Below are 22,750 nucleotides of genomic sequence, written 5' to 3' on the forward strand. Positions count from 1 at the left end.
GGAAAACCCCCAAATATCTTATAGCTGAAGGAAGTTAGCATGAAACAATCAGAAAGCTGATGCCACAGGCTGACGGATAACACAAAATGTCTACAAGATGTTGTTTTTGCTAAAGGAGCAAACACCCTCATGTCATGTCAGGGGTTGTGCTGTTGCTGTTGAATATGTTATTAAAAAGATACATATATATATTTGGTTGTGTTGAAGTAGATAACCCTTATCTCTAAGCAAAGAGAGTAAAATGTGTGCTTGTCCAAATATGTATATAATTTATAAAGCATCTGTATAAATGCTGGCCATTAAACATAAACTCTCACTGCCGGCTTGTACTACTGGCTCTTACTGTAAAATACCCAGCCCTGTTGCCATACAAACAGGTATGATGACATTGCGACGTTTCACCTGTCCTCCTGCATTAAGCTGCTCCCATAAATCTCCATGGATGGCGTTGGCCTCATCCTCTAATGCCTCAAACTCCATCCGAGTGGTGGTTAAAGCCTGTGACGTGTAGAAATGCATACAGCCATACTCAGAGAATATTCAAAGTGTTTTACACAAGTCATTCCTTGCTTGTAGGGGTGTAACAGTACAAAACATTTGGTTTGGTATGTGCAATGGAATCAGAGTTCAGTCTAAAACACATATGCACGAAGGAAGAAATGCATGAAGTAATACTGCCCATTTACTATGAGGAACAAGTATAAAGTTATCTAGTAAAGGTATTGAAATGCTGGTCAATAGAAAAGAATATGATGCATTTCAAGGATAAAACCAAAGAAAATAAAAATAAAAACATCAATCTTTTAGGACAACAACAACATATGAGGTAACTTAAGCAGACAATTAAACTTGGCAATGCAGTTTCTGCTTCAGAACTCCACAAAGTCACCATGCCTTTTTCTGTTTTTCATGAAGTATCAAGCATGTAGACTTGCACTTCTGGGTTTTGGAGGGCAAACAACATTTTAAATAACTTTTTCTTACCACTGGTCACATGCTATTGCATTTGATCAGAGATCTGGGGATGTGGTACCATTTGGTGGACAGGTTTACAACAGAACCACATGGCATGTAGTCTGGAGCTAAACCATTATCACCACCTAAATGCATATCATGTCTGGGCTATATCAACTGTTACGTGAACAGAACTCCTTAGCAGCAGCTCTAACCAGTTATGGCCAGATAACTGGGTTGCAGCGTCTCTGAAACGCTGCTGGTCAGGAGCAGTGAGTTCCTACAGACGGGTGGAAACCACAAACAGGGTGTTGGAGGATGTGCTGGAACAAGGCTGATCCACAGTGAATCCAGTTTTAAACTAGAGAACTTAAAGGGTCTGCTGCTAACGTCTTGGTGCCAAACTTTTTGTTGTTGCTGTTTGACACGACTCACCAATCATCGATCACCAACAAGACTACTGACAAAACCATATTATACATGATGGAAATACTAGACAACTTGTCTAATCTCAAACATATACTGGATCACAGGTAGGACTGATAACTGATGAGGAGTCTTACACTGGAGGCCTGGGAGAGTTCTCCTCTGATGTTAATGAGCTGGTTCTGCTGAGTTTCCTTCTTGAACTGCAGCTTTTCTATGATCATAGGCTGGTTATGGTACAGCTCCATCTCCTGATGAGTCGCCACCAGCGCCTCCTCCAGGCTGTCCTGGAAAACAAAACAGAATTAATTACAAATTTGCTTTGACTCTTTTTTCCTAAACTAAAGCAGCAGGCTCTCCACTCTGTGTTTCAAATCGTTTACATAAGTTTACCCAGAGATATGTTTTTACTGGGCCTCTACATAAGGTGCAGTTGTTAAAGAGCTTACTGTGATTTTATTCTAACTACTTTTCATATTAGGACATAACTGTCAACATAATGAAACTAAATTCTGCATAAACATCTCGGTATCAAATGTACATAAATGTTAACATGGATGCTATTATAAATTACTGTATAAGTTTGAAGAACACAGATGGCATCAGAGTTTAATCTAAACCACAGCTTCTAGCTTCACAACACAGAGCTTTTCTTAAACACACAGTATACTATGGTGGGGAAAACACTGTACCTTTTCCATTCCTCAGTCTGTGGACAACAGTCTCGTGATCTTTCAGAATTTGATTCTGCTCACACAATCGACCCAGGAGTTTCTGTGTCACATAAGACAATGTGTGATTATTTCTTGTGTTTTGCAGAAACCAAAGAGGAAGCCGAAAACGAAGAAAGAGTGGCCTACAATAATGCATCTATATGGATAAATGCTTACAGTACAAGGCCAAAAATATTACAGTATCTTAATGTGCTGCTCGAACACCCTCCACTCTTTCTCTTTCAGCCACAAGAGCATTAAGGTGTCTTCAGACAGAAAGCAGTGGCAAAGCATTCCAATTATGATTTGATGCTGAAAAGCAATAAAAGAGGAAACGTTCCAAGAGTGATAAATACTTTTTTTAATCCACTGTAATAAAGGAAGGCATTTTACAAGTACTGCATTATCAGAGTTGAATATTTCTTGAACAGTAGAGAACAGACTCATTAAAGAGGAAAGTCTGGAAGTCTGACTTTTTGCTCTGACAGGTCAACAGTGTTGATGATTCTACAGTTGCTTTGCTCTATTCTCTCTTGACTCTATGCTTTGGGTCACTGTCAAACTAAAAAATAAACTGTCACCCCATGTCTCAGGCTGCTGGATTATGGAGCATGTCTTCACAGAGTTATCTGGCTTCCCTCAGCTCTGATCAGTCTCTCTGTCCCTGCCAGGACAGAGCAGTAACTGGTGGGTTCCACTGTGTTTCTACATCGATCTGCCTTAACAGTTCACTTTTTGTCTCATCTGACCCGACAATCTTCAACTCACAGAGACTAGTAAATGTCATTTTGCAAACACCTACAACTCTCACATGGCTTTAACTAAACAGGGGTTTAAGTAGCATCTCTATGATAAAGACTGGACTGATGGAGAAACAGCTTGTTTCATCTCTCCAGAGGACTCCTGCAGCTCTGTCAGAGGGACCAGGACGGTTCTTGGTCAGCTTCCTAGCTAAAGCCCTTCTAACCTGGTTTCTCAGCCTGACTGGTGACCTTCCAAGCTTGTTCCATCTCACAATTATTCAGGCCACTCCTCCTGGGAATACTCAAAGCTTTAGAAATGATTTTATTCATTTACCTTGTCTCTAGCTTCACCCTCGCTATGCTTTAATGTGTTTATACTTATTGCTGAGGTTAAGAGAGAGCTGACGGTGTGAATAGTGGGACTAAGTTTTAGACACATCTCAATGAAAATGAAAGGGAAGAGGATGCACCAGACCAGAGCAAAGTGTCTGAATACTTTCGTCCTTGGAAGACTGTAGTTTTAGATTTTTGATAAATTTGCAAAAATGTCTTAAAACACATTTTCTGGCAAAATAATTCCTTTATGGCCCTGACAAGGAAGAAGTAAAAAGCTGGAAGCTGCTAAACTATGCAGACAGGGCTGTTCTCGTACTTTTGGCCATGTACTGTTTTGAAGTGTGACATGTCTGAGTGGGAAGCAATGAAAAGTCTCATACACTGGTTTCAATCTCATTGAGTTTCAGCGTAGGATGTAGTTCTCTGCTGTAGACGTCGTGGAAAGGAGGCACCTGTGAAAATAAAAATTGGACAAACAATCAACCTCCACCAAACAGTAGAGACACTGTTCAAGTGTAGAGCCACATTCAGATCCTTTCATAAGAGAGGAAAACAATCCTACGTTACACAGACCTATGAGTCATTATTTGTCTGGCTGAGTTTTCCTCATGCTCATCACATTCAGTATGTTCACCCCAAATTTAAACACAAAACTCTCAGGATTACTGACAGTTTAGAGAATCTGATTGTAACAGGACAGATTAACCCTCCAGCCAAAGTATACCCCAACTTTAACATGATTAATCTTTATGTGATGATTAAGATTAAGCATGCTAAACCCTTAAATGTTAAGTTTTTTTTTTTTTACAAAGAGATATGCTCAGTAAGTGAAACATTATGAAAGATCGTAAGTAGAATGGTCTTCAGATAATTAAAATTGAAAAAAGTTCCCATCAAAAGAAAAACTAAGATAAAATTATGCTGAAAGCAAAGCATTATCAAAGAAGATCAACATTTCAATTGTAACTAACTGATTTCAGCATTATATCTATTTATATTACCTTTGTATTGTACTTATTTTAAGACTGGCTTGATTTGTGCTCCATAAATAAACCATCAGCATAATATCTCATAGTGTATTTTGCTTAAAATGTTTGATCTTATTTCATTGATTTGTCCTTGAATGAAGATAAAATTCATTTGGTTGATATAATCTAATAGTACATGGGATGTATTTTAGTCTGGAGGGGTATATTCTGGATTATTTCAGCCCCCGGGGTTTAATCTGACCTGTTCCACCGGAGAGAGTTCTCCTCAAAGAAAGACATGCAGAGTTTAAATTTGAATGCAGCAGTTTAAATATTCTGCCAAGAGCAGGATTCTCCTGAATAAACACACTGAATTAACATCCTGCAGAGCTTTCCTCACATAACATCACACTACTTTATTAGTCATCACAATGACTCTTATCCATCTGAATCAAAGCAGAGTTAGGTCATATGTGTGTGTTTTCTCTGTTCATTGATTATTTTACATCAGTTGCTCTTAGACGTTTCATTCAGTTACATTTACACATTTAATTGCATAAATAACTGCACAGAAATTTCAAATAACACTTTTGTTTCTGGCATATAATAATATATTACATTATGCTATGATTAAAAATGACCTAATTTGATTACGTTTGTAGTAAATTACCTTTAATCCATTTGTTTATTTATTGAAATGGAAAGACACTTTGCAAGTTGCGTTCACAGCAACTCCCACATATCAAATAGTTCAGCAAAGAGATAACAGAGGTGAGGATTTAGGATGCTGGGAAGGATTTATTTGCAACCTAGAAGAGGTAGAAATGCTTCTTAAGAGGCAAAAGTCAAGTCAAAGCTTTATCCCTTCATTCCCTACTCCACCTTTCAGTAACAGCGGGAATGAACTGAGGGTCAGATTGTCCCTTTCATAGCCATGAGTGTTCAAGCAACCCAAACTTCAGCACAGTCGCTACGTTTTCTGCATAGAATGGGGTTCACAAATTTGACATCACTGCTGAAAATGTGTCTTTTTCGTATTAGTTTTGAATGTAATACTTTTTTATTGTAATGAACTTATTAGACTATTTGAGTGAAACGTTGGATTTTAGGGTGGAGTTTGCCCCTTGCGTGTGAATGGCAACATGTGCTGGAGCTGCATGGACTCCACGAGCTACAACATCCCAGCATGATTTTTGCAATGTTCCGAAGATCTTCGTGTCACATCAGCAATGAGTGGTCTACTCGGTCTTATTTCCCTACAAATACTGAGGAGTTAAGGTCCAGTGAGACAGTCTTTGAGGTTGGTTTGGCCTCTTTATCTTCTCCTCAAACACACAAACACAAGCGTGAAGCATGTTTCTGAAGACTCTGTCATGGTGTAGTCCATTCAGTATGCAGGACCAGCCTTTCTACATTTAATCTTTGGCATACTGGGACTCTGTCTTGTGCACCACAACTTACTACAAACTGCAGGTCCTCTTTTCTGTACTTTGCAGCCCTGAATAAACTGCATAACTGCACTGAGTGCATGTGATGCTCTGTCTCTGTTCTTGCTTTTCTCTTCTGGCAGTAAGACTAAATAATGAGAAGGAAAGTATTCAGTGATTTTGTTGGGAGACCAAGGCAGCAGACGGGTCAATGCCACTAATATGCCTGACTGTTTCTACTCTAAGTAACACAGCTTGTGTACATCATGTCAGGACAAACACAGTGTGCATGTCCTCCTACCTGTTGGTCTAGGTAGTCCAGGTTGCGCTGGAGCTGAAGGTCTAATATGTCCTCCTAAGCCAAGCAGCACCAGTGTGGACAAACATGGAAATCACACAGACACATACTGTACAAAGAGAAGACTTTCAGAGAAGACAGCAGCAAAGCAAAGCACCACAACCAATCTGCCAATCACACCGCAGCTTTAGCCATGGTCACTCCTGGTCTACTAGTCTCACTGCTGCACTTCATCACAGTCCTCTCTAGCTGGATCCAGGCTTCATCAGTCAGTCACTTCATGTGATATTATGATGTTATAGATAGGGCATCACATGACTTCTCTCTTGGTCATTATTGTTTTATCCTCTCTGTAGGATCTGGAGCTACATGTCTCTGATCTGCAGCCACTGGCCTCACTGACCTCCTCAATCTACTGTTCTTCTATGTGTTGTTAGTCTGTTCTCCATCTGCTGTCCTGCTCCATCACCAGCACCACCCCTACCAGCTGAGGTAGATGTCTGCTCTTCCTGAGTCCAGCTCTGCCTGCCATTTTTGTTGTCCTTCCCAGTAAAGGGGAGTTTGTTTCCTTCCCACTGTCGCCAGCTTCTTGCTCAAAAGGAATCCAAAGGGAACTTCACATTTGTTCTGTTTCTATGTATAAACTTTGTAAGGTCTTCACCTTATTATGTGAGTTGCCTTGAGATGACATCAGTGGCGAATTAGTGCTACATAAATAAAACTGAATTGAACTGAACTGATTGTGGACAAGGTGCAACTATTCATGACAAAATGGCATATTATCAACATTAATACACCGTCTGTTAGAACTACTGCTGGCACTGCATGTAATTCACCTACAGAAATAATTAATTTTAATTATTATTAAATAGTAACTGTGGAAGCAGTTTTACAGTTTTACTTGCATAAATAGTGCAAAGTAGTAAAACTGTTTCCACAGCAGCCGTGTCACTCGTTCTACTGTCAGATTAGCTGTTCAGTCAGAATATATTCAGATCAAACAGGTGATGCAGGCCTGTAAACATCCTCACACTGCCTCCTCTGTGCTCCATGGTTGGGACGATGCATTCAAGTTCACATCCAACAAGCTGGGCCTATCTGAGCTGAACAAACTTCTCTTGGTCTCATCTGAATGAATCTTGCATCATTTGATACTGAACTGATGTTGCACAGGGCTGTACTCTGTTCTCTCACATATTTAAATGTTATATTAAATATATAATTGTGTATGTTGGCACAGTTTGTCTGTCGTGAATTGTTTTCCCATCTCCTGTTATGTTTCACTGCTATTTTCAGTGAACTCGTGAAGTCATTTTTCTCTTACATGATGACTCACAACGACACATTCATGCACATGTTAGTGACAAAACAGCAGAGTGGAGTAGAAGAAAGAAAAGTCTGGAAAAACATCAAGATGCAGAGTGACATGTACAGGGTTAGGACAGACAGACTACAGAGGGGCAAAACAAACCTTGGAAGTGACGGTAGCTGCAAAGCAAAGCTACAAAACCCACTGATGAAGTCCTAGAGCCTAAACCCACAGGACTGCTGCTGTAACTATGATATCCAGTAGTACATACCATTCTATTGCGGATAGAGGGGGATACAGGGTAGTTGCGGTGGTATAATCCTTGGCTTAAGGATCTTCTATCACCAGGGAAGTCATACTGAACAGAGAAGGGAAGGTATTAAGTCAAGGAGGAAGAGACAGATGGAAGAAGGAGGAAGAAAGAATGAATGAAACTTGTGAGAGTGAAGCCAGACAAATATGGTTTAAGGATAATAAAATAAAACTAATCTCTCATCTCTCTTTTCATCCCTATTCACAGGCTGCTAACGCTGTATTTTTAATCAAAGGTGCTAAAAAAATTGTGATTTCTTCATTTCTGTTTTGATTTTGAGCCTTCATTCTAATCCTCAATAACATATTTAATATATGTTTTCAAAGTGTTTTTTCCATCTTAAACTTTCAGATGAATTCTGCACAACCATCTGTACCCTGAAACTTTTTATCACAAACTATGAATATTAAAATGGTAAATGGTGACATTTATAATAGTGACATTTTACATTGGTTTTTGTTTGTTAGTTTGTTTTTAAGAAATTGCTCATCAACCCACTTCCATCACATTTTGTTCCTTGTTATTTCTCATCATGTCAGTGATTCAGAATATACAATATTGGACTAGTTAAAATAATCTCCAATTATGGATGAATTAAAAAAACACAAATAAAGCCATCATGACAGTTCCCACCTTTGAACACACACTGACAAAATAAATGTGATGTAGAAGTCAACCAGTGATGTTTTCTGAATCATATGCACTTTGGTGTCACATCAACACACAACAAAACATACAGAATGCTTCATATTTTAAAGCGCTTGTTCTCAAAAGCGACTAAATAAGTTATTTTTGTTACAAAATAAAAGTTTCTTTCAGAATTGATTGAGCAGATATGACAAGTTGAACCAAAAAACGTAAAACTCTGTAAAACTTTCCATTTGGGATTCAGTCATTCAGCAATATTTTTCTTTTGCAGCTTGTCATACCTGCTCAACCAGTTGTAAAAGTTCAATGAAAATAACTTCATTTTCATTTTAAGGACTAAGTATTTTTGTATCTGTTATGTCATCCAAACATAGACTCAGATTTCAATGAACAAAAACATGCAGAAAGTAGGTTGACAGGCCAGTATCTGATACCTAAACTTTTTACAGATATCTTTATGAATGTCTGTGGTTTTTTCCAATATAAATTTCAGGTAAATTTCAAGCAAATCAGAGATGATCAAGCAGAAATGCTAAAAATGTGTTGATATGAGATGGAGTGACCATAATATCTACATTTTCTGTGTAATTTTCAAGAACCCTTTCCCATGAAGTTAAGATATCCAATAAGCTGTCACAGAATTTAGGATTTCAGGACAGAAACTCATCAGATTGTGGAGTCAGTTACCTTCTACAGATATAAAAAACACACACTGATTGTTTCACCTTTGGTGAACTGAGGGATCGTCTCAGGCCGTAGACAGACGGGTCGGCATAGATCACATCTTCCCTCATCCTCCCTGGAAACCGGTCAAAGCGGGCTGATGGTGATCGAGCCGGCGAGGCAAAGTTGGGTGGTACTGGTGAGTAGGGCCCCCCCGATGACGAGGACGGTGACCTGGGCACAGACCTGGAGCGTGGCTGGATGGACAGGCGCCGCATGGACGTTTCCATCCCACCATAATATTGTGACCCCCAGGGGTCATGGGGAACCTGTGGTGCATACAGGGAATGGAAACCATCCCTCAGAGAGCGCCGCTTTTCCTCAACTGTCCAGCGTCGGTCGTATCCCCCCACAGCAGAGACAGAGCAGATGCTGTCTGGTCGGACCCCTGGTGGGTACAGAGGGTACTCGTCCACATACTGGGGGCCACCAGAGTAGCCATAGTAGTCAGCCAAGACCCCACGGTTTACTGGGTAGTAACGAGATGGGCTGGAAAACACAGAAAAACACCCTGTCAAGCATGAAAATAAAACAGAATGACAGATCTGAAGTTTGTTTTTTTTTTTTAGAAAGGACAAGGCTAAGGTAAAGACTACACTTCAAAATTTGTCCAGGAGGCCCAATGCATGACAATACATAACTGGAATATGCCATGTGGTAAATTTCTGAGGGTAACCTGAAGGTGTATTGAATTTCCTTTCGGGGATTAATAAAATTATTGTATTGTAAGAAAGGAGCTTAGCCATGAAATAGCAATTAAAGAGCTGGGAGCTGCTGTTGTATGACATGAGGATGTTTGATGCACAAACACAACATTCAGGTCAGGATTGTTAAGGTAGCACCATGTATAAGTTCTATAAAACTAGGTGGATGTGTATCAAAGTAGTAAACCATGAATCTGATCTAGAGCTGAACATTACAACTGTTTAGAAACTGCAGTTCTAGCATCTCCAGAATTAGTATGGTAGCACAAATACATTTTTCATTTGAAAATAAGAGATGTCCAAAGAAAATTAATACCACAATGTCTTAATAAAAACAACAACAATAATAATGATGCAGTGGGTGGCTCAGTGGTTAGCACTGTCGCCTTGCAGTTAGAAGATCCGTCTCCCTGTTCATGTGTGGGTTTTCTCCAGGTTCTCCAGCTTCCTCCCACAGTCCAGAAACATGCTGAGGTTAATTGGTGACTCTAAATAGTCTGTAGGTGTGAATGTGAGTGTGATTGTTTGTCTCTATGTGTAGCCCTGTGATAGACTGTTACCTGTCCAGGTGAACCTGTGATAGACTGTTACCTGTCCAGGTGAACCTGTGATAGACTGTTACCTGTCCAGGTGAACCTGTGATAGACTGTTACCTGTCCAGGTGAACCTGTGATAGACTGTTACCTGTCCAGGTGAACCTGTGATAGACTGTTACCTGTCCAGGTGTCTCCTGCCTTCACCCTCAGTCAGCTGGGATAGACTCCAGCCCCCCATGACCCTAATAAGGATTAAGGATAATGCAAGTGGAAGAAGACTTGCAGTGAAATGATGCCTGAGTCAGTGTGAAATGACAGTAAATGATTTATAGTCCAGAAGCAACATCAGTATTCAGTCTAACCATGATCGCAGGAGTTTGAAACTAAGTGCAAAGAAGAACAGAAGGAAGACATCTAGAGACAAACAGCTGCTATATTTCCTGTCTTCTCCACTCATGTACCTGTTGATGTCCTCCTGAGAGGCCATTCCTCGCCGCTGGTTGACCCACTGTTGTAACTGGGCCATGGAGCTCTTCCGCTGGGCCACCTTCTCTGGGGCTGTCCTCGGCACAAAGCCCCTCCTCAGCACTACATTCTCCTGCTGATCCCTGTGGTTTTGTGAGGAAGCAACTCCTGCCTCTGGGTGTCCCTGAGTGGCTCGGTGTCCACTGTGATTCCTGGGTGGAGGCGGTTTGCTGTTGCTGTTGTGGGGCACAGTGTTCGGAGGGCCGGAGCTGCTCCAACCATTTGGATGAGAGGCGTGGTCAGGACCGGGTCCTCCCACTCCGTCTCCACTTCCTGCTTCTCTTTCTTGTCCGTCATTCGTTTTCCCCTCTTGATCAGAGCAAGTGGTAGAGAGAGGAGGTGTTTCCAGACTGTTGACCCCGTTGGTCTTCGGATGGGGGGACAGGTCGCTGTCAGTGTCGTTGTGGTTTCGTGGGTGTGGATGCTGTTGTGTCCGTGAGTCTGGAGCCTTGGTCACCATGGTGAGATCAGCTGTGGTGTCCACGTTTGTTCTGTGAAATTAAAGGACAACAAAAAAAGAATGGCAGAGAATAAATGGACACTTTATTTGTTTGGAGTGTTCTTTTCAAATAAAGATTACAGGCACAAAAATCTATTCAATTCTCTTTAAAAACGTAAATCAGACTGAGTCCTCAATGATCGTTGATCTGTTGATTATTTTAGTTTGAAAACTGGAGAAGAAATGTAGATTCTTTATCAAATAGATATATGATGAATGAAAGATGTTAAATTGTGTAAAAATACAACACAATGTCATTTCAGATAGCACCACTAGATGGCATCAAAGTAAAATAAATGAAATCCCTCAACACACGTCAACTTCTAGATCTCTAACAGATCAGCATAATCAATGAATCCAGCACACTCAATGTGTGTGCGTGTGTGCGTGCATGTGTGTGTGTGTGCGTGCAGGTGTGCGTGAGTGTGCGTGTGCAGGTGTGTGTGTGTGCGTGTGCAGGTGTGTGTGTGTGTGTGTGTGTGTGTGTGTGTGTGCGTGCAGGTGTGCGTGTGTGTGTGTGCGTGCAGGTGTGCGTGTGTGTGTGCGTGCAGGTGTGTGTGTGTGCATGTGTGTGTGTGCGTGCAGGTGTACGTGTGCAGGTGCATGTGTGTGTGTGTGTGCGTGTGCGTGCGTGCATGTGTGTGTGTGTGTGTGTGTGCAGGTGTGCGTGCGTGTGTGCATGTGTGTGCATGTGTGTGCATGCATGCGTGCGTGTGCGTGTGTGCGTGCGTGTGCATGTGTGTGTGCGTGCGTGTGCATGTGTGTGTGCGTGCATGTGTGTGCGTGTACCTGTGCGTGTGCATGTATGTGTGCGTGCGTGTGCATGTGCGTGCGTGCGTGTGCATGTATGTGTGCGTGCATGTGTGTGTGCATGCGTGTGCATGTGTGTGTGCGTGCATGTGCATGTGCGTGTGTGTGCGTGTGCCTGTGTGTGTGCATGCATGCGTGCCTGTGTGTGTGCATGAGTGCGTGTGCATGCATGTGTGTGAACGTGTGCATGCGTGTGCGTGCATGTGCGTGTACCTGTGTGTGTGCATGTGTGTGTGCATGTGCGTGCCTGTGTGTGTGTGTGTTCTGTACCTCGGTGTCGGCTGGTTGTTGACCTCTGCAGCCTCACTCATGGCTCTGATCCACTCCTCTTGCTCCTCATGGCTGTCAGTGCTGAAGTAATACGTCCTGGTCCCAGCATGCTCCGCCTGCATACAAAACACCACAGGACCCTTCAGCTCCCCGTCCTCACACTCCTCCTCCTCCTCGTCTTCCAACCACACCTGCAAGGTAAGAAAAAAGACAGAGACAGACAGGTAGATTAGTCAGTTAATGTCATCCTCAACATCCCATCATATTCAGCAGCTTTGTCTTCTCATGCAGTTAATTAGAAGAGCGTTCAAGACTCCAACTTGGATTGTATCTGTGAACCTTTTCCGTGGACAATCCTTTGACTGACTGTGTTGAAAGTCCACTCAGAGCTTCTTACACATCACAATATTCCTAAATGTGGTCACCTCTTATTTACGATGTAACACTAAAACACTATAAGGTTTATACAGACGGTAATAAAACGCAATAACAGCAGTGCAGTGTGAACATTTGGACAACCAAGCTAACATGCAGTCAGTAACAGAACAACCCAAACATTACCACACTGGGATGATGAATGAATGAATCCTGGGACATGCAGACATGCAGCATTACACAAAACGGACATGATCATGTGCCCTTTGCATACAAAACAGATGACAGCGTAGGAGAGAAAACATGAACACCGTACCTACTTTGAACCACTACAGGACAGAGCCAAGGCCAGCGGAGCTCTCAGGGGTGGATGAAGGTGGCAGAAAGAGAAGACAGTAAGGAGGGAGGTGATGGATGGCCGTGTCACTGCTGGTTAGCATGATGCTAGGGTCTAAATCTGTATTCTGTAACTGTGTCTTATAAGAAGAGGAAACATGGTTGGAAACGCCAGAGACTTCACTCATGAACAATATGCACATTAATTTTACTAAGATGCTTTGGAACTCTGAAAAGACAAGTTAAAACTTTTAAGTGTACAATTTCCTTTGAGCACCTTCACATGAACATCTCAGAAACAAGAGGAGAACACCAGCAGATGAGGTGGAGAAAGACACTACTAACCGAAATGACTAAGCATTTCTCTGATTCAAAAATCCAAACCCTTTCAAATACTTCTGTAAAACAATTCATCATTAACTTATAACTACAATAACTTATTGCATTGAAATGCCTCCTTCAAAAGTACAGATCTGTTTTACTGAACATCACCTTCAGACTGCTGTCAGTCATGCATTACAATCAGGATTCCTATTGACTTTTAAAACCTCATGTTCTGTCCAAATCAGCCCTATTTCTGAATCACACAGGCTCAGTTCATGCAGCTGTAAAGGATAAAAAAAATGGTGATTTGAGGTTAGGCACTTTCCAACTCTTCAAATGTGAATAATGGAATAAACTGAGTACATTTCTTATAAAAATTTGAAATGGAAACATTCAGCTGTAACGTTCCTGATACACCAGACTGTGCTGTTTGTGGGAGCAGATGTAGTGTTTGTGTATCATGTGTGCCACATTTTAGATTTTTGGTTTGGAAATGAGCAGAATTTGCCACTTCACTCTGAAGCCATCCTTACAGGTGAAGTTGTGGCAGATTAAATGATCTTTAGCTGCAATAATGCACAGATCCTCCTGAAAGTTTGTTTTACGGACAGAAAAAACTTCATTGGAAACCTTTTCAATACTTATTGAGAAATGGAAGTTTAGAAATAACATCACCAGCTATGTTTGACAGCGTTCTTGTTTCTGGGTGAGAGGAGCCAGTCTGACAAAAACCCTTATGACATCTGCCAGAACAGGAATCTACATCGATCAGCCAAAACACTAAAAACGGATGAAGTAAACCAATTGGATCATTTTGTGAAAATGCTGGGATTTCTGCTGACTTATTAAATCAGTCACCTAAATACTGCTGCAGACCAGATCTCTAAGTGGCTTTTTTGGAACCCCTAAACTTGCTCTAAGAGTCAATATAAGTGGGGATTTCTGTATCACGTTGATTGATCTTGCATCAGAAAAAATGAACAAAATATCAAATGGGAGGTATGGGAGGTCGGGGAAAAACTAGACAAAGCGACATGGTCTTAACTAACAGTCTGAACATCCACTATGATGTAAGTAGTTGCTTCACTTACACACTTACTGTCCCTACTTACAGTTTGAGAATGGCATACTGTACTTAATGACCATACCTGTTCATAAACAAACTGCCAGAGGGTATAGGAGTCTATTGCTTATTTTGTGATTGAGGTAACTGTATTCATTGTTTAAAAAAAAAAAAAAAAAAAACACTTTAGAACTTCCAATGCAGTGTGAATGCAATGTAGTCAAGAATCCAGGTGGGTTTACATGAATACTGGACAGCTTTATTAATTAGTCGTAACGAGATCTTATTGAGTTTGATCTAATGCCATATTATTCCATGTAAGTTCTGAGTTGTAGGGACAACATTGGACTTATTAATATAATTGCTTTTCAACTGTTTGTTTCTATCAGAAAAAAAGATTCTTTCACTAAATCAGAGAGCACTTTCTAGGGAAGATGCAGGTGAAATGCTTGAAATGCTGAAAGCTTCCACAGCAGAGTGTGTTGCTGCTGCAGCTTTGGCCCAGCTGTGGCAGCAGCTCTCAGGTCTGGCAGCGTATTCGCTGTAGATTTAAGCAGCTGATCAACTGATAACTGGAAGCATGCCAGAGAAGAAGCATGTGGAAACTTTCAGCATCACTCATTTGCAACACGTCTGGACCATGTGACCCGTTTCACCCCAGGTCTGCTCTCTGCCAGGTCTCATTTCTTCATAGTTCACAGTACTGGAGATATTTGTGATTCTGAACGTTACTCACTCAAAAATTAACTCAGATTTCAACAAGCTGAAAAGTGAATACAACCACGTCAAACTTGACATTTTAAAAGCAGAATTCTACTTCTAGTATGTAGTAGCAGCCCCATAGTGGCCCAACTGCACCAACCTCAGTCAAGCACTCAGACTAACCACAAGGTGGAGCTGTTGCTACAAAGCATTTGAAGCACAACAGAACATCCACAAAGCTTCATTTTTGTAGTTTTTGTAGTTTTATACTTTGTGAGATTTTCCTCAGCATTAATGGTGCAAGTGTACACAAATCATTGCTGACTACTCCTTCTAATAAATACAATAATAATAATAAAAATATTAATAAAAAAACAATAAAAAATTCAGACCAACGATAATGTTAACAGCATAAAAACAGTCAAATTCACAATATTACACAGAAGAACAATAGAAGAAAACAAAACAAAAACATGAATACTAGTAGTAGCAGTAGTATATTAACAGTAGAACGAAGATAACAATAGTGTGACTGCCTCCATCTATTACTTTTACATTTAATCTGTGCACTTGTATGTCAGTGGTGATGGAAATCATCATCAGTTTATTGACAGGTCGGGTATACATGAGTAAAGGAGTAGTGACTGAAGGAGGAGGAGGAGGAGGAGGAGGAGGAGGAGGAGGAGGAGCAGTACTACTGACACAAGCCAGCAGGAGGAAATGATGTCACTGAGACAAACAAGAGTCATTTCCTTCCACGGTGGAGCAGTGAGAGACTCCACCTCCAGCAGTGACGAGGTGATGAAACTGCCTGAAATGGCTGTATAGTAAGAGGCAGCAGTAACCTAGCAACAGAGGCAGGCAGGGGAAGAGAGTCTGTGTGTGTGTGTGTGTGTGTGTGTGTGTGTGTGTGTGTGTGTGTGTGTGTGTGTGTGTGTGTGTGTGTGTGTGTGTGTGTGTGTGTGTGCGCGCGCGGGCTGCCTCTCTCTTTTGTCGTCCTTCCTTTGTTCACACATTAAGGGAAGAACGGATGAAGGAGAAAGTGAAGATGGCCAACGTCAACATTATCTCCTGAATCTCCTTTCTTTAAAATCACAGAAATATCAGCTGCAGTTAATGATGTTTAATTCCCTTTGGAAGAAAACTAAGATGATACTGTATGTGAGAAGCAATCAGAAAGGAGAAATGAAAGGAAGAAGCAAAAGCCTCCAACAACAAATAACTAGATAAGAAATAAAATGAGAAAAGAAGGTATGGAGAGAAGAGGAAGCAGTAGAGCAATGATGGTAGAAGGAAGAGAAATCATGAATGATGGGAATGAAGAAGGGATGGATGACAGATCTACGGAAGCCTAGAGCAGACTTTATTTAAACCACCATTTAAATCTGACAGTGTAATTTGAGTGGTATTATGTGTTATTTGAGAAGAATTTAAAAGGAAAATGTTGTTATCCAATTTGCATTTTCATGTATGTGCATTTTCATTTCAGGTGTGGAGCTTTCAGAAATCTGTCATTCAAGATAAAATGCACGTGAAATTATTTAAATACGTACTAAGAGTTTAAATGAAAGGATAAAAAGGTTAAAGATCTACTGGGAAATGCACTATATGTTTCGTACTGCTATTATAAGGAGATTATTTGGTTAGTGAGCAGGACTTTTGAACAGTAAGGAAAATAAGCAAAGTAAAAGAATGTATGCCTCTGTTTTAATTGCACAGAGAAGAATGTCTGTCAAGCAAATATTACATGAATGTAGATTTTATTACCCCAGTTTGACTGAGGTTTAACTGGATACCAGTTTATGGGTTAGTTTATACAGAAGTGGAAAAGTCGGTTCCAGCAACTGTCATCTGTATGTTGAATCAGAAAAGCCAGAAGCAGCTATCTGTGGCTTCAGGTGAGCTAATTCTACAGTTTCAAAGACTAGAGGAAGTCATAGGAAAGGAAAACTGAATGTGTGATTTATGCAATGAAAACCATGTTGAAGATGTACTTCTGTATTCTACATGTGTTTTATTAATGTACACATATAGAAGTAATACAAAACCGGATTTTATATTGTTTGTATTGTCATGAGTTCAATGAATAAATGAAAAAAAGTTAACAACTGAAACCTTCCTACCTACGCTCTGAAGCACAGAACACACAGTACTGCTTTGCACTTCACTGTGGTCTGGTGTACCTGATCTGTATGGGACCTGAAACTGGTCCAGCTGTGCTTCTCTGACAGACTCTGCTGTTATTTTCTGGTTAAATTATATGGTTCATACCTGACACCTTTCCTCTCATTCCGTCATCATGCCACTGTAATCTAATGTTCATCATCATGTTGGAGAATCAAGGAATACTTTCTCTCTAAACATGGTCACAATCCCACAATATTCTTTAAAACCATGAACTGCCTGGTGCCCTGGACTGAATCTTCCCCAGAGAGATGTGAGGAATTTTTCACCTACTGTATTAACAGAACAGCAGATATCTGCCAGCAGCTCAGCACTGACCCAGAAGAGCTCGACACACATTCATGTGCACCTTCAACAGGAACCCGTTCTCTGCCAGCCCTGAACACACTGTACATTTAAAACATCCACCTGCCGTTAAGACTGTAGGCACACATGCTTTTAAAAAGCTGTCTTCCAGTGGGCTGGTCCAGATGTTTTAGCTATCATTAGCTGCTCTCTGTTCACTGGGAACTCCCCTCCTATTTTAAACATACTTCTCAGACAACTAACCAAGACTAGGTCATTCCATTCCCTTGCAGACTTACAAGGCTTATCTATGCTTTGATCTCCTCCAAACTGTACCACTGTAACACACTGTATACTGGTGTCAGCTAGCAAAACATACAAGACTGTAGTACACTAAGAGAAGCGACCACATTATAGCAAGCCTTGCTGCTCTTCACTGCTTACCTGTAAGTTTTAGAAATGACTAACATTTTACGGCCTGCTTCTAAAGCCTTGAGTGGTCAGACTCCTGCCTTTAACTGTGATGTGCTGACCCCCTGTGAGCCTGATCACTGCCTGAGATCCTCCAGTAGGGCCTAGCTGATGCTTCCCAAGTCTTGATTCGTCACCAGAGACTACCAGGCCTTTACTGTTGGGCCCACTCAGCTGTGGAACTCTCCGCCTGAGGATCTCAGGCAGGCAAACTCAGTATCCTCTTAACGTAGTCTTAACTGTAATGTTTAGTGTTGTTAAGTTACCTTTGTAATGTCATTCATAATCTTTTTCACTGGAAGGCACTTTGGAGCAGCTGCTGTCGTCTTGGATGTGCTATATAAAAACTCGGTCTTGGACTTTATTGTCCAGCACCTTGTAACTTTGTTTTTGAAAGGTTCTATATGGATAAAGTTATTATTCTGAATATTATTACGGCATGTTATTGTGTCTTCTGTCTCCCAGAGGTCCTGCTGTCTCTTCTCTCTCCTGCATCTCTAGATGGGTATCTCTGTTTGTTGCTTGTCAGTGCTGATCTCTTCTGTCTCCACTCTCCTCACACCATGACTCATTGTGAGAGACGGTCATCTATCCTGAGTCTGGTCCTGTCAGAGGTTTCTTTGATTAGTTTTCTGCCCCTACTGTTGCCTAGTGCATCTCAAAGGGGAATTCTTGGGTTTCTCTCTAAAAAGCCCTTTTCAGGCAGGTCCTCCTTTCCACTAAGACGCTGCCATCATATCTAAATGAGCACCATGACCACTATTTTATAAAAGTGGCAATAGGTCGATGATCCCTGACATACAGACAAAATTAGTTGTTTGGATAGTTTAACAAACTTGCTATTAGTTTGGATTTAACATTGAGTTATAAGTGTGGGCCTGGATCATGCACACCGAGGTGTACTATCCAGTCTGGTGTGTACGACAAACATTGTGTGTATACTGTGATTTTCTCTATCACTGCTGTATGTACTGTGATTAATGACAGTGTAAAAGTGACCCACGTCTCACTGACCTCAGTTTATAAGACTGATAAAGCCTCCATTCTCTGTGTTTCTGGGAGGTCGTCATAATCACAGTTGATGGCGCTGCTGCATTAAGTTGTGATTTGGTTCCCATTTAAAAAGTTTGAACCGAACTGAACATGTTGCCAAGGCAACCATGTAGCAATACAGATTATCTATTGTGAGGAGCTTTGTGGTCTCTTGCATTGTTTATGTGCCCCTATAGCTTTAACATGAGTGTGGTTTAATATACTACATATTAATGTAGTTCTAGTGCTCTGATGCTGAAATACTGCACAGAGTTTTCTATTCTGTCTGAACTTGTATGAGGAACTGTGTACTAGTGCATGTATGAGTGTGCATGTATGAGTGTGCATGTATGAGTGTGCATGTATGAGTGTGCATGCTCATCCTGCTTGCAACTGCAGGAAATGCTATCAATCCAGTGATTTGGAATGAAGCAGCAGCATGTGAGGTATTGAAATGTTACCCTAGCTGTCTTCTCACACGCTGGTTTTACTTTGCAGGAGATGCGCATGTGCAAACACACTGCTACCACAACAATGCACTGTACATGCATGCATGCTCAGTTTAGCTAATGTTCAATCGTCACCTCATTTACACACAATACCCCTTCCAGTATATAGCCACACCAAATCAAATCAACAAATCAATGACACACATGCTCAGTCCCTTCACAGCCAACAGAGAGGCATCGGAAGATGAACAGAGAAGGTGTTTTATACAGGAGTTGAAAAAATGCTGTGAATGGTGTTGGTCTAACGGGCAGGTCATGGTTCCTTCTTTCCCACGCAGACAGATGTGAACTCTTCTGTCCACAACATAAAACACATGCTGTAGGGTACATGTTGGTCTACAACACAGACAGTCACACAGAAACACACATGGGGCTACCATGGATGCTGCTGGTTGGGAATGTGTCTTTAAAGAATATAGCAGCTGAGTACAGACTGAATATTCCAGGTAGCCAAGGGCTATAAATTGTCCTACCACCGGAGAACGTTTCCTTTTTATTTGTCGCTTCTTGGTTGGATATAATACAGGGTTTCTGGAGAATCTGGGACTTTCCACAGTGTTTGTCAACAGAAAGCATGTTCCAGTCAAAACACCTCCAGAGTCCAGTGGTGGCTCATTAAATTACAACTCTTCTACTGATGAGTTACAGAGCTGTGGATTATTGGGAACCTACTCACACAGCCTCTCCTCACATCAAGCATTTGTTTTGGTGCATGCAGTCGTCACACTAGCAGTGTGTATAATCCATGTGGTCACAAATGTTGGGATGTATGTGGACATGCAGAGGTGTCCTTGTCATGGACTCGTTCATGTCCGTGAAGATGTAAAAAAAAAAGAAGTATGAGTTGGCTTTTATGCAATATATGTTTTTCAAATCACAAATGCTAGAATCTTGGAGTTGAACCTGGGTTGGCTCACCATTAACCTCAAACCTAAAGTATGCACTTTTTAAATTCAGCAAAAATAAGATAACACAAAGTTAAAAGTATACAATGTGAATCTTATTGTGCTCTCCTGGCCTTAAATTTGCTGAAATATATCAATACTGACTTTAAAACGTTAAAGCCAACTGCCTAACATCATGTCTGTCGAGTTAGGACATAAAACACATAGGCTTGACTCTGTACTAAATCTGTCCTGAATATTCCCTAGAACTACGGCAAGAAGAGCAGCTAGCAGTGTAATGCCAGTTACATAACACCAGGTGAAAAGAAAGCTACACGAAAGCTCAAAAACAGAAGTTTTGTTCTATTTGCTTTCAGGAAGGGAGAGGCTACGTTCCAAGGTACTTAGACACAACACACCCATAGGTGTAACCCTAAGACTCTGCCTATTGAGTCACACATGTACCTGAAACCACTATTCAATCATTTACTTTATGAGTGGGGTAAAGAGAGAAAGGCATTTAATGCTGCAAGTCATGAAGAAACTATGTTAGGTTTGTTTTTTTATCTTTAAGGTGCTTGGATCAACACATTCTGGAGACATAATCCTGGGAGAATGAAACTTCTCAAAGGGTGTACATCAGGATTTCTAATGGTAACATTCAGAACTTGGATTACAAGTTTGGTTTGATTTGAACACTGAGACATAACAAAACCTTTAGCCGGACAAAAACATTTCTTATTCTCAATGTCTCCTGGCTAGGGCCACACCTCTGCAGACTCAGGTAGTAAATCTACAGGTATAGCAGGTTTGAACAGCTCTCTGAGCCGCACACAACAACACTAAAGGGCAGAAGTCTCCTGCATGGAAGCAAACAATTCAGCTGAGCTTTCTGTTTAGTAAGATAAGATTTAAATGTTGTCTAAATCCTTATCATATCCACTAATATTATAATGATGCAGACCCACTAAGGAAAACTGACTGAAGGAGATTTTCAGATTAGCCATAAACGTTGGTTCAGTTATGGGTCCCGGAGGACTAATCTTCTATATCTGGCCATTCTCTGACATTTCCAGTAGGTTCCCTGATACTCACTGGTTTCCAGAGAGTCTGTGGGCCATTTCACACTACAACGTGTCATAAACATGAGTGGTTGGACAGGAATCAGCCAACAGCTTTGAAGCAGGCATGCTGGGACAGGAGCACAGACGTCCTGAGCCCAACCCCTATAAAACCCTGAGGGAGCTCAGCCAACACACAACACCTAGCCCACCTAGGAAACACACACACTCTGCTTTAGCTGGCAGCATACATAACACACCTCGTTATGGACATGATCTGTTCATACTGTCACTCATAGTTAAACTATCAAACAAGTCTTATTAACTCCCACACAGTAATACACACATCAGAAGTGGTACACATAAATGATGTTTTATATATAAGGGATTTTGACACGGTTGGTAGCGCCCCCTATAACATTTTACTGAAGTAGCTGTTTTACTACATTTCATCTACATGAACAAAATTCTGAACTTACAAAAAGCCTGCTGTAGCCTTATTCTAAACCTTCACATGAAAGTTAGCTGGTGTCATCCAAGGATCTTTACTAAGTGAAGTAACTAAAATTGTGACTTATCCAATCTGCCCTACATTTCCTCAGTGAACATTTATGGGGCCCCTGAAGTCATGCATTCATGACATTCAAGAATATAATGGTGGGAAAACACGGGTAATCAGGTTTAGCACAAATTTGTGGCATCCATAAAAGCTTGAGGGCATGCTGCCATGTAAATCTTCTAAAGCTCATGTCTGCTTTTCCAGGATTCAATTTGTTCACTCAAATTGTTAGGTTGGTATTATGATTTGTAATTAAAAAAAACAATAAATCTGAAACAAATGCAAAACAGAAGTATGAAGCAGTGTGCATGAAGTCCTGAGCAGGAGTCTGAGCTATCCCAGTACCTCTAACAACGATGTAGTAAGAACAGGAAGAGACTTCTGCTGCTGCTGTGATCAGGATGGAACTGCAGCTTCTGGCAGAATGAGTGTCGGCTTTAATCACTTCATTAGATAAACTTTAATTCTACTGTGATATTTCACCATTCTTTAAATGTTTCTCTGGTATTTTTTACAGCTTTAATCTTAAAGCACTTAAGTAACAGAATCTTAGAAGCGTACATAAATATATTTGATCATTGTTGAAGGTTTTACACGCTGCACTTCATTAATATCAGCTGTCAGGTTCATGGACGCCACAGAGCAGAGGGACTGGACAGTAAACAGACTGAGTGTCCAGTCAGGACATTAGCTAACAAATAGTGCCCTACTTGTGTCCGACTTGGCAAGCAGACAAAGCAACATTGAGTGTATTTGCTCAGTT

At 41.0% G+C, this 22,750-nt stretch overlaps 1 protein-coding gene across 1 annotated transcript in view; it reads right to left on the bottom strand.

Annotated features, from left to right (window-relative positions):
* Nucleotides 1-22,750, bottom strand: part of plekha6 (pleckstrin homology domain containing, family A member 6) — an 81,072-nt gene that overhangs the window by 13,977 nt on the left and 44,345 nt on the right. Inside the window, exons 7-15 of the mRNA XM_055010941.1 lie at nt 12,203-12,393; nt 10,560-11,114; nt 8,861-9,347; nt 7,446-7,532; nt 5,869-5,922; nt 3,553-3,624; nt 2,068-2,154; nt 1,518-1,667; nt 403-498 (exon numbers count right to left, since the gene is read on the bottom strand). Coding sequence (XP_054866916.1) covers nt 403-498; nt 1,518-1,667; nt 2,068-2,154; nt 3,553-3,624; nt 5,869-5,922; nt 7,446-7,532; nt 8,861-9,347; nt 10,560-11,114; nt 12,203-12,393 — 1,779 coding nt within the window. The remainder of the gene's footprint in view (nt 1-402; nt 499-1,517; nt 1,668-2,067; nt 2,155-3,552; nt 3,625-5,868; nt 5,923-7,445; nt 7,533-8,860; nt 9,348-10,559; nt 11,115-12,202; nt 12,394-22,750) is intronic.

Source organism: Amphiprion ocellaris, chromosome 5, assembly GCF_022539595.1.
Source record: "Amphiprion ocellaris isolate individual 3 ecotype Okinawa chromosome 5, ASM2253959v1, whole genome shotgun sequence".
In the NCBI taxonomy this organism is placed as follows: domain Eukaryota; kingdom Metazoa; phylum Chordata; class Actinopteri; family Pomacentridae; genus Amphiprion; species Amphiprion ocellaris.